Genomic DNA, 12,947 nt, shown 5'->3' on the forward strand with positions numbered 1-12,947 from the left:
AAGCACTCCTGCACAATACGAGCACCGTGGCATGGCGCACTGTCTTGTTGGAAGAAGCCATCTCCATTGGGATATGCCATCAACATGATAGGATGAACTTGATCAGCAATGATACTTAGGTATATTGTGCTATTCAGACGTTGTTCCACATGAATTAAAGGGCCCAAATCATGCCAGGAAAACATGCCCCAAACCATAGCACTGCCCCCACCAGCTTGAAGGGCTGTACTCATGCATGTGGGGTGCATGCTTTCATGCTGTTTCTGCCCAATTCTCACTCTGCCATCTGCATGATGCAACTGGAAACGTGATTCATCGGACCACATGACTTTTTTCCAATGCTCAACTGTCCAATCCTTGTGTTCTTGTGTGAATTGGAGACGTTTTATCTTGGTAACTGCAGACAGCAAAGGTGTTTGAATAGGCCTTCGGCTTCCATATCCCATATGATGCAGTGTATGGCTAATTAACCTACAAACGTCAGGTGGTCATAATAATCTGGCCACTCACGTTCAAATATATCCCACGTGCAAAGGCTGTTAAATCACGTTGTTTATCCATATCTTCAGAAGAAAATCACTTCTACTGTCGTGGTAAACAACCTGCTTCCCTATTTATAATGGTCTGGCCCTCTAGCAACTTCAGCGCGAAATTATAGCTAATTTGCCTACAAACGTCAGGTGGTCATAATAATCTGGACACTCAGTGTATATATAAATAATACTAATATGAATTACTTGGGGATTGATCAAATAGGTTATGATAATTTAAACACTCTTGAAACATTAAAAACAGGTGGAGTCCTTAAACTGTTACTAACCTGAAAATACTTTTAAACAAATAAAAAAGCATGTAGCAGCCCTAACTGGTTTGGCTCATTGGATAGAGCGTCGGCCTGTGGACTGAAAGGTCTCAGGTTCAATTCCGGTCAAGGGCATGTACCTTGGTTGAGGCACATCCCCAGTGGGAGGTGTGTAGGAGGCGGCTGATGGATGTTTCTCTCTCATTGATGTTTCTAGCTCTCTATCTCTCTCCCTTCCTCTCTATAAAAAAATCAATAAAATATATTTTTAAAAAAAGCATGTAGCAGAATAGTTCATGGTATATTGTTCCATTAAATAAGATATGTAAATAAATTATATTAGTATAATAGTGAGTACTGAACATTTAGTAAGACTATACACTAAAATATTTATCTTTAGACATTACAAGTTATATGTATTTTTTAAAATCTTATATAAGAAACCCAAAGATAAAAATAGACTAATATTTACGAAAATGTTATATAGAATGAGGAAGTTGAGGAAAGGTGGAAGAAGGCAAAGGGGGCCCTGGCTGCATGGTTCAGTAGTTAGAGCGTTGGTCTGCTTCCTGGGTTGCAGGTTCCATTCCTGGCCCTAGGGCTGAGTGGGGGAGGCGACCAATCGATGTGTCTCTCTCACATCAATGTTTCTTCTCTCTCACCCTCTCTCAATCCCTTCCACTCTCTCTAAAAAATCAATGGAAAAAATATCCTTGGGTGAGGATTAAAAAAAAAGAAGAAGAAGGCAAAGGGAGATAAATGTGGACAAAATTGGGCGAAGGGTGCACAATGCAGTATGCAGATGATGTCTTGTTGAGTTGTACACTTGAAACCTGTATGGTTTTGTTAACCAATGTTACCCCAGTAAACTCAATAAAAAAGACCAAATACTCAAAAGACTTCCGGGTTTAATAAAGTAGAATTCATTTTTTAAAGTTTTATATGAAATGAATTAAACTAAATATTTTTAAATGGCCAGTTAGTATTCAACTGAGGACATGTGAAGTACTTTGTGCTATTTTCAGAATTATTCTGTAACTTTGAAATGACTTCATAATAACTTTTTTTTTTTGTAAAAAGACCACTTACATAGCAATGGGAGATTTTCTTTGTTTTGTTTTTGAGGTTTCTTGTTTGTTTTTGCCTGGGATATGGATTTCCAACCCTATCCAATATTAAGAATTGCATAAGGTGAAAGATTTATAGGATCTGAAAAGGAACCCTCATTTACTGCTGCAGGAATGTAAACTGGTATAGCCACTATGGAAAGTAGTATAGAGGCTCCTCCAAAAATTAAAAGTTAAAAATTACTGTATGACCCAGCAACTTCTCTTCCAGGTATCTACCTGAAAATCTTGAAAACATTTGTTCGCAAAGATATATGCATCCTTATATTCATTACAGCATTATTCACAGTGGCCAAGACATGGAAACAATCAAAGTGTCCTTAGCTAAATGACTGGATAAAGAAGATGTGGTACATATATACAACGGAATACTACTCAGCCATAAGAAAAGATGAAATAACTGCAATTTGCTACAGCACAGATGGATCTTGAGAGTATCATGCTAAGTTAAACAAGTCAGACAGAAAAAGTAGAGAACCATATGATTTCACTCATACGTGGTATATAAAACTGAAAGTAACAAATGAACAAGCCTGAAAAACAAACAAATCTCATAGACACAGATAACAGTATGGTGGTTATCAGAGGGAAAGGGATGGGGAATAATAAAGGGTATTGGGGGCCAAATATATGGTGATGAAAGAAGATTTGACTTTGGGTGGTGGGCACACAATGCAATATATAGGTGATATATCATAGAATTGTACACTTGAAACCTATATAATTTTATTAACCAATGTCACCCCAATAAATTTAATTTTTAAAAAATAACTGCATAATGCCCTAGCCGGTTTGGCTCAGTGGATAGAGCGTCGGCCTGTGGACTGAAGGGCCCTGGGTTCGATTCCGGCCAAGGGCACATGCCTGGGTTGTGGGCTCGATCCCAGTGGGGGGCGTGCAGGAAGCAGCCAATCAATGATTCTCTCTTATCATTGATGTTTCTCTCTCTCTCTCCCTCTTCCTTCCTCTCTGAAATCAATAAAGAAATATATTTTAAAAAAATAACTGCATAAGGAACTTAAATGCAGATTCTCAGATATGACTCCAATTTACTGAACTAGCATCTTCAGAGTCTGTTTGATGTGGCAAGTTTAGAAAATATTGCCTGATAACCTTGACAACAATTTTTTAAAAATAAATGAAATAGACAAAAAGAAACAAAAATAAAATAAAAACTACAATAAACAAGGTAATAGTGTTCGTGGACACATGAAAAAACAGGAATGCTCATTCATTATAGAATCAAATTGGAACAATATTTTTCAAGACCAATTTCTATGACAATTAAAAGAATCCAAAATATATGCATAGCCTATGGACACAGACAACAGTGTGGTGATGGCCAGAGGGAGGGGGGTAGGGGCTGGGTGGAGATAGGTAAATGGGGAGGGGGGATGGGGGACATCTGTAATAGTATCAACAATAAGAAAATAAAGACATCCATAGTAATATACAGCAATGACAGTTCTAGGAATTTAATACTCTCATATTATTATTAAAAAAAAAACATGTACAAGAGTTTCGATTAACACTGTCTCTAAAAGATAAAACTACAAACATCCCAAAGTTCATAAATATGGGAATGGATGTGTGTGTGTGTGTGTGTGTTGTTGTCTTTATTTTGAAGGAAAATATTTGGACTGATTTAGAGTAAAATCTGAATAGTATATTTCTTGAGGCAAGGATAAAAGCAAATATTTTCCTTCTACCTTTTCTGTATTTTCTCATTTTACTGAGGGATTTTTCTGGCACCTTGGGAGCTTGCCCAACCTAGGCAAAGGACAACTCAGAAGTGCCAGAGATTTTAGCATTCTCAGGGTAACATGCACTAATAAAGACCTGCATCTGTGGATAAACATTTCAGATTTGCAACGCTGATTGGAATAGTTCTGAGGAGCATTCTACCTGGTTCCTTAGACTTAAGCAAAATTGGGCCAGTTGTCTTTTGCCATGTCTGTCTCTGGTGTTATATTTCTAACAACTTTTTCATCCTAATATTATATACAAAATTATTTTTCCTATATATTATTTTCAATGGTTTTATGTCTTTTTATCTAATCATTTAATGTCTGTATGTAAGTGTATAACAAGAATACAGCACTTCATTATTTTTTTCCAAATAGATAACCAATTATCCATCACCATTTCTTTAACAATATAACCTCTCCCCACTAATTCAAAATATTTCAATCAGATTACTAATATTTCTTTTTATTTGAGTTGGACAATTGGCTTTTTTTTGTTTCATTTTTTTCTATATTTAGTCTGGCATAATATTTTTAATATTATAACTTCACAATACTTTTTAACTGTCAGTATAACTCTCCCAAATAATTGTTTGAAAGACCTCAGTGTTGCTCTAATGTAGAGGCCATGTTAGAGGCTTGTTGTAAAGTTGTACTAATGTAATTTAGAGGAGACCATAAGTTTGTCATAGGCTCTCAAGATCTGAAAATCCACCAGCAAGAATCTATTAGAAAAAAAAAGACTCTAATTATTAGACACCTGCCTCATCTCATAGAAAGACCACACAGAGATCCTTCCTAAGAGGAACCACTAGCTTAGCTTTCTATTTCAAAGTCCTTAAAAGGGGAAGGGGTGCTGTCTGAAGGGTCTATATTTATAGAATGTTTCAGCAGCAGATACTGGTTGCCAAGATTTTACAACTTGAATCCTATTTTTCAACTGAAAATAATAGTATTGTCTAATTATAACAACTAAAAGATTAATGCATGCCAATGGAAAACAAAAACAACCATCCCCTTTAAAAAATCAACAGAAAGGGAAACAATTAAGCTGAAAAAAAATGTTAATGTTACTTCCTACCTGTTTTCCAGACTTCCTAGCCTCACCCCCCTTCCCGGCTCTGGTTTCAGTCTGGGACAAAACCAGTAAGTCCTGGTGAGTGGAGGGAAGAGAAGTTGGCTTTTAATAATATAGAAGAGAAAGAAACAATTCTTTAAAAGTTCCAGCAGAAATCAGGGAAAAGGGCAAATACAAACTATAAAATATTATGGCCCGCTTGGTCTCAAAGATTGCTAAATAGAGGGAAATATAATAAGGCATGGGCAGTAGCCTGCGGTAAGGATGGGATGGTGAAAATGAGGAGGAAGGTGGCCCCGCCATTCTCCTGCCCCCGCCCTCCTGCCGTACTGCAGGTATGATCCATAATTCCGGATCTGAGCTCACAGTGACGTAATTCTAACGAGACGTAATGCTGACGCGAGGGTTAGTTTCTCCTCCTACTTGCGGTGTGAGAGTCCTTTGTAGCTGTGTGTCTGCTCACTATTGCCTTCAAAGCGAGCCTGTAGCCCAGGGAAGGAGGAAGTCCTAGAAGCTGACTCCGATCCACTGCAGGTTGGTGGGCGCTGACTGGGGGAGGGGTGGCAAAGGGCAAAAACCAGATTGGGTCCTGGACTAGATTCTCTGTACCCCTCCCCCGATGCCCACCCATTTGGTGCAAGAAATGGATGATATAGGGAGGGGCCAAGAGTTGGAATTGTGTACCAGTTCGGATCTTCAGGAGATGGGTGATTGGGCGACATCTGGAAGGGAAGAATCAGAGAAGGGGTTATCGAGGAATGGGCCAGGCAACGGGAGGGGGGCATAACCATGAAATCGGGTTGGGGATGACGGGCTCCCCAACCGGTTTAGGCCTCCGTTACCGCCATCTCTTCACCCTTCGTCCATTTTTGGTGTCTGAAATGGTGGGCTGCGGGAACCGCGCGGGGATGGCGCTTGCTGCAGAGAATATAGGGAAAGGTATTAGGCCTGGGAAATAGGTCCTTTTTGCAGAGGAGGCAGTCGAGTGGGCGGTTTTTTAACTGAGGGATCTAGGCAGAGAGCGAGAAACTGTTTCAGGTCTTTGCGGGTCGGTGTAATCGTGGTCGCTGAGTGTGCACCCTAGGGCAGGCATGACAAAGCGCTGAGACTGAAGCGGATCCAGGTTTGCATGCCCTCGCTATTCTGCTCCCTTCGTCCATCTTGATACATAAAATGATGAGCAGTGAAAGGCCACTGGGTCTCAGAAGGTCCTGGCTGATACCCAGACTGAAATTCTTTATGAATAAACCACGTTGCCGTGCAGTAATCACTTCTGACTACCCCGCCCCGAAAAGTTATCCATTTGTGTTCAAGAAATGGTAATTAGGTGACGGGAGGGACAAGACAGTGGGGTAAGGGACCTAAAGAATAGGTAGCACTGGTTTGGAAATAATCATTGATTACAATGCCTATTTCTGGAAGGCGTGTTAGGGCATCACTGGAGGGGAAAAGAAGCCGTGAGACCGAATGAAGGAGAAAAAGATGGTGGCAATACTTGACTAATAAGCAATGAAGCTGTCCTTTAATCAAGTGATCAGTCCTGGCCATTGTCGTATTTCTGTCTGCAGGTCTCTAGGTCCTTTGGTGCAGCAGGTATCAAGGCTAAGAGAGGAAACCTGCTTCTGATCCCTGAAGGTAGGGGAGTGCCTGGGATCCTAAAATGTAGGGGTATCAGGGATTAGAACAGAAACTGGGGAACTTGGTCTTCTGTGCCCGAATTAAGAGCAGGAGAAACTTGTGTAAGTCTTTAGAAACTGGGTCTGTGGCTGGTGAGGGAAGAAGAAGGAGGGGCAAACTTGGGCGCCCCTGGAAGGCTTATCAGGATTCCTGTTCTCTCAACCACTGTCCCACCTGCCACTTGTCCTGCGTTTTTGTGTGAGGACTGGCCTAGGGAAGGATTTTCAGGGAAGGTGGTGGGCTTTGGGGGGCAGGGCTGGGTCTGGGGCGACCCCTAGAGGGCGCGCCAAGTCTCTCAGATGGGGAAACCTTTGCCTACATGGGGTTCTGAATCAGATTGTTACAATGCATTGAATCCTTGTTTCTTAATCTCCTAGAAAGAAGCAGAAAAAAAACAACCTCAACATGGAAAATGTCCCCAAGGAATGCGAAGGAGGTGAGCAGGCTCCAGTGCAGAATGAAGAAGAAGCCCGCCCTTTGGGAGGTGGTGAAGTCCAGGAGCCTGGAGGAAATGTTAGAGAGGCTTGGGCTCCACCTGCCCAGGATTTTAGAGAGGATGTGCCGAATAGGCTTGTCAATAACATTGATATGATAGATGGAGATGCAGATGATATGGAACGGTTCATGGAGGAGATGAGAGAGCTAAGGAGGAAAATTAGAGAGCTTCAGCTGAGGTACAGTCTGCGCATTCTTATAGGAGATCCCCCTCACCATGACCATCATGATGAGTTTTGCCTTATGCCCTGAATGCTGAGGTTAAGAATAATAAACCCCCTGCTTCCCACACTTGCATTTTTTGATGTACCCATTATGGTGAATCTTTGGTGTTCTTTTATTTTTCTGATTGGAGATTTCATTTTGACGTAGTCTGTAACTTTTTCTGTCAGCAGGGGAGTTTCATTAACTTGCATGGAAAAATGCTTAATAAATATCACAAAGTTAATAAAGCAGTTTAAAAAGCAGTTTATACATATACTATCTCATTTAAAAGCATGCATATTATATATATATATATATATATCACAGTGTGTTTTTTATTTTCTTGTTTTTCTCTTTTTTTCAAAATAAATACACATGTATTATATGTATCAGAAAACAAGTAAGAAGCAAAGAACTTGTCAATCATCTTATGAAGGGAATGCATACAATTAAATACTTGAGACACAATTTAAAGACATTGATCTTTTTTTTTAATATATTTTATTGATTTTTTACAGAGAGGAAGGGAGAGAGATAGAGAGTTAGAAACATCGATGAGAGAGAAACATCGATCAGCTGCCTCCTGCACATCTCCCAGTGGGGATGTGCCCGCAACCCAGGTACATGCCCTTGACCGGAATCGAACCTGGGACCCATCAGTCCACAGGCTGACGCTCTATCCACTGAGCCAAACCGGTTTCGGCTGATCTTTTTTTAATACATATATTTTATTGATTCTTTACAGAGAGGAAAGGAGAGAGATAGTTAGAAACATCAATGAGAGAGAAACATTAATCAGCTGCCTCCTACACACCTCCTACACACCTCCTACACACCTCCTACTGGGGATGTGCCTGCAACCAAGGTACATGCCCTTGACCAGAATCAAACCTGGGACCCGACGCTCTATCCACTGAGCCAAACCGGTTAGGTCAAAGACATTAATCTTATATTACCTCTGTATCTCTTACTTAGAAGCACAAGCTCTTACTTAGAAGCACAAGTTAGCATATTATGCTTTTATTATTATAGATACATTTCTTTAAAGTCAGCCTATTTATGATGAAGATACAGCAATACATGCCTTACAGGGCTATTGTGGGAGTCAGTAAGGTAATAACTGAACTCTGGCTGGCTCTATCCACACATGCAAGGCCCCAAACCCTATAGGTGCCATTCATATTTAGGGAAGAGCCCAAGGAGTATGCTTACCAGCAAATACAGTTGACTGCCAGGTGGGTAACACCTTTGTATACCTATGCAGCTGGATTGTGCCATGACTGATTGGCACCCCTTCCCTGTATAATGCCATGACTCCTTCCCCTTCTGCTCAGTTTTGTTTTCCTCCACTGGTCCCAACCACTGCTGATGTGCTGGAGTGCTAAAGGTGAAAAGTCCCATTAATTTCTCTGGAACCTTCAGTGGTCTGACTCCCCATTTTTGCCTTTCAGAAATGTGGAATATGCCCCCTTCCTGCTTTAAAGTAATAATCAGGTGCATACTTCCCCAGTGCTGCTTAGGAGTCCAAACAGCCATTTATGGTTTATCTCAGACTTTTTTTCTCACCCTTGTTCCCTAGATAACTGAATGACACTAATGATAGTGTGCTCAGAATTGGACTATCCCTTTTATCTTTGGATGAATATGGCCCGGTTTTCTTGACTCGCCATTTCTTGTGCATACACTGCTGTAGGTTTTGCTCTGAGGATATACAGGTGTTTTGAGGTCCCCAAGACTGTTCTGGTCCACACCACTCTCACGCATCCCAGGAATTCACAGTAGTCTCTACTTACACTAGCTTACATGGACCCAGAGTAGTTTCCTTCTTCCTTTGCTTTGATTTTTTGCTGCACCAAATAAACCTGTAATCACAAATCATTGGGAAACTGGCTGGGATTGGGGACCTGCTAGATGGACCATTGTTTTAGAACATATTCCACCACCCAGTCATCACTGCTCCCAAATTGATTGTGCCCTTCTATCAGTAACTATATTGTCTCCTTTGTCCTCATACTCTCAGTACCTAGCACATAGTCTGATAAGTTGTAGGGCACAATAGTTAATTATAGCTGAGTCAAGAGTCCTGCAATCTGGGCCCAGGTTTCCTCTGATCATTTATGGGCAAGTAACATCTTTTCCCTATAGACTGTAGCTTGTAATTGAAAAAAGTATCACAACAGAGAAAGCATAGTACACCAATGTTAACACATGGACTTACTATAATGTTACATACATATCAGTATTTATCAACATGTGCTATACAGACCGCCTACACAGAATCACCTGAGAAATTGGCTAAATATTCAGGAAACTAGGTTTTAATTCACTCCCACTGCATCCTACAAGTTCATCTTTGGACTTAGATAAATTAAAATGGAGACCCCAGCTTTAATTCAAGATATATACAAGATATATATATATATATATATATATATATATATATATATATATATGCCTTAATTAACCTATATACATCAGGCTTTATTTTCCCACTAGACAACCATGTTTAGAGACAACTGTCTTATATTTTACCGTTATCTTTAGTGCATAGGTTCTCAACCTTGGCTACAGGTTTCATTTATTTGAGATTTTAAAGTACAGCTCAGAACCTACTCCCAACAAATTGAATCAGACTCATGAGAAGTGAGACCTAGGGATTATCACAGTGTAAAAGCTCTCCCATTGATTCTGATGTACATGTAGAGTTGAGAATAATTGGGTATAATTTGTGATTAAAATATCTTTGGTTCATTTTATCTGCACTACATTTGGTTGACTGTGTGAGCCTAATCAAGTCATATCATTTATGTAGAATATATATCTTGTTAAAGAATAAAAAAAGGAGGAATTACACCCCCAAAACAACACATCAGAGCCTTTTAAGATGATATATGTCAGAATTCCTCCAAGTTTGATAGCCTATCAAATACTTCAGAATCACATGTGGAGCTTGATTAAAATACAGAATCCCAAGAACCACTCTTTGGTAATTGTGCCCAGGTAACTGCATTAGTAACAACCTCCCAGGTGATTCTGCTGCACACTAGAGTTTGAGAATTACCCTTGCATACATTTTTATCTCAAGTATATTAAGGACAAACCAATTAAATACAGACAGTCCTCGGGTTACGTCGGACTCAACGTACGTCGTTTCGTGGTTATGTCATCTCCCATTTATTTATAAAAAAAGTTCCATCATTTCAATATATGTACATATGTGCTTTATGTTTTTTATTATTTATTTACCACAAGTAAAGGTCAGGAATTGTTACCTTTCTTTTAAATTTTTTTACTGTTTCACTTCATTACTACTGTGTATGTGCTCCATGTGAGTGATGTAGGTGCTTTGTAGGTGGGTTCTGACTTACGGCAAAAATAGTGTTACGTTGCATCATAGGAACGGATCTCCAATGTAACCAGAGGATCTACTGTACTCTGAATTCTTTCTATGACATGTTACTTGCCTCCATTTCATTTAATTCCCTTTCTGGTGATTTCTCTTTTTCTTTCCTTTGGGAATTTTTTTTTGTCTCCCATTTTTTGCTGTAACATTTTAATTATTTCTGTGTCTTAGATCCAACTGCTTTGCTACCCAGGTTCTTTTGGGGGTGGTGCTAGTGGTGCAATCTCTCAGGTCTCCTGGGCTTAGTGATCTAGCAGAGTTCCCTACTTGAGCTATTTGGGTTCTCTTGATGTAGTTGGATCTTGAATGTTAGTTTCTTATTCATGGATAAAGTCTCATCATGGATTGGCAATGTGACCCAACCCTGGCTTCATTGTGCAAGCTGTTTTGGATGTGATCATGGTTCCGGCTCTTGTGGAAAAGGTTGTCTGAGGTCTCAGCGGTATGTGCTCATTGAGGGTTCCCAGAGTCCCGGCCTGGGAGGAAGGAGTCTCGGGGCCTGAGGCACAGGTACTGTGACTTTGGTTGGTGTGGTGTAACTCTTGCTGGATTAGCGTCACTCTGTACCTCACTACGAGAGGCCCAGAACCCGTGACAGTGGGGGGCGGGTGTCTCATAGTCTGTGGTTGAGGCAGAGGGACTTTGGCCAAAGTGATTCCCTCTCTGAATCACGAGGGAATTCAGAATCCTAAAGCTGGGGATGTGGGAATCTTGGAGTCTGTGGCTTAAACAATGTGACCTTGTCCAGGGAGGCAAGTCCTCAGTAACTCACCAAGCTGTCCAGAGGTAGGTAGCCGGGAGGGAGATGTCGTGGATCCTACTGAGGGAGCCATGCGCCCTTGGCTGCAGAGGCACACATGCAGTGACAGCTCACAGAGGGGCCCAGGAGCCGTCTGCAAGGGGTGTGTGCTCGTGGGGCCCACACACTGGATTGGAGTGATTGTGGTGTGCCTCCAGCTCCGTGGAGAGAGAAGCCCCAGTTTCTGCTTTGGGGGATGTGCACCCTTGGTTGGATATGTGCGCTCAGTGTCTGCTTACAGAGGTACCCAGGAGCTGTTTGCTGGGGCAGTGGGCTCAGGGGGCCCATGTGCTGGAGTGGTGCTTCCGTGGGGACTGGATGCCAGCAGCCAGGGTTGTCCTTGCGGCGGCTCAGAGAACCACCCCGGGAGTCACCTGCTGGGTGGCAGCCTCAGGGGGCCTGTGTGCTTGATCAGTAGAACAAGATTGCTAAATATATTTTTTAAAATTTTATTTTATTGTTTAATTACAAATAGTAGTACATATGTCTCAATTTTTCTCCATTGACCTTCCCCAGGCCTCCCCAACCCCCAGAATATGCCCTCACACCCCCCCCCCCCAGTTCTTGTATCCATTGGGTATGCTTATATGCATGCATACAAGTCCTTCGGTTGATCTCTCCCCCGCCCCACCACCACTCCCCAGCCATCCAGCTATAATTTGACAGTCTGTGTCGATGCTTTTCTGCCTCTGTATCTATCTTTTTGTTAATCAGGTTATAATGTTCTTTATTATCCATAAATGAGTGAGATCATGTGGTATTTTTCTTTCACTGCCTGGCTTATTTCATTTAGCATAATGCTCTCCAGTTCCATCCATGCTGTTGCAAATGGTAAGAATTCCTTCTCTTTTATAGCAGCATAGAATTCCATTGTGTAGATGTACCATAGTTTTCTAGTCCACTTATCTGCTGATGGGCATTTAGGCTGTTTCCACATCTTACCTATTATAAATTGTGCTACTATGAACATAGGGGTGCATATATCTTTTCTGATTGGTGTTTCTGTTTTTTTGGGATATATTCCTAGAAGTGGTATTACTGGGTCAAATAGCAGTTCCATTTTTAACTTTTTGAGGAAATGCCATACTGTTTTCCACAATGGCTGCACCAGTCTGTATTCCTACCAACAGTGAAGGAGGGTTCCTTTTCCTCCGAATCCTCTTCAGCACTTGTCGTTTGTTGAATTGTTGATGATAGCCATTCTGACAGGTGTGAGGTGGTACCTCATTGTTGTTTTGATTTGCTTCTACCAGATGATTAGTGACTTTGAGCATGTTTTCACGTGTCTCTTGATTTTCTGAATGTCCTCTTTTGAAAAGTGTCTGTTTAGGTCCTTTGCCCATTTTTTGATTGGATTGTTTATCTTCCTTTTGTTAAATTGTATGAGTTCCCTGTAAATGTTGGAGATTAAACCCTTATCGGAGATAACATTGGCAAATATGTTCTCCCATGCAGTGGGTTTTCTTGTTGTTTTGTTGATGGTTTCTTTTGCTGTGCAGAAGCTTTTTATTTTGATGTAGTCCCATTTGTTTATTTTCTCCTTAGTCTCTCTTGCCCTAGGATCTGTGTCTGTAAAGATATTGCTGTAACATATGCCTGCAATTTTGCTGCCTATGG

General features: G+C 41.0%; 1 protein-coding gene across 2 annotated transcripts; it reads left to right on the forward strand.

Moving 5' to 3' along the window:
• Positions 1-5,167: 5,167 nt before the first annotated feature.
• BEX5 (brain expressed X-linked 5) lies at positions 5,168-7,391 on the forward strand. Of its 2 annotated transcripts, XM_006084667.3 has the most exons (3): positions 5,168-5,286; positions 6,321-6,387; positions 6,807-7,391. In XM_006084667.3, the coding sequence occupies exon 3, from the start codon at positions 6,835-6,837 to the stop codon at positions 7,174-7,176; it is 342 nt and encodes a 113-aa protein (XP_006084729.1). In that variant the 5' UTR covers positions 5,168-5,286; positions 6,321-6,387; positions 6,807-6,834; the 3' UTR covers positions 7,177-7,391. The 2 variants fall into 2 exon arrangements, with proteins under 2 accessions (XP_006084729.1, XP_023606204.1); XM_023750436.1 differs by lacking the exon at positions 6,321-6,387.
• Positions 7,392-12,947: the final 5,556 nt, after the last annotated feature.

The sequence above is a fragment of the Myotis lucifugus genome, unplaced genomic scaffold, assembly GCF_000147115.1.
Source record: "Myotis lucifugus unplaced genomic scaffold, Myoluc2.0 scaffold_13, whole genome shotgun sequence".
Taxonomy (NCBI): domain Eukaryota; kingdom Metazoa; phylum Chordata; class Mammalia; order Chiroptera; family Vespertilionidae; genus Myotis; species Myotis lucifugus.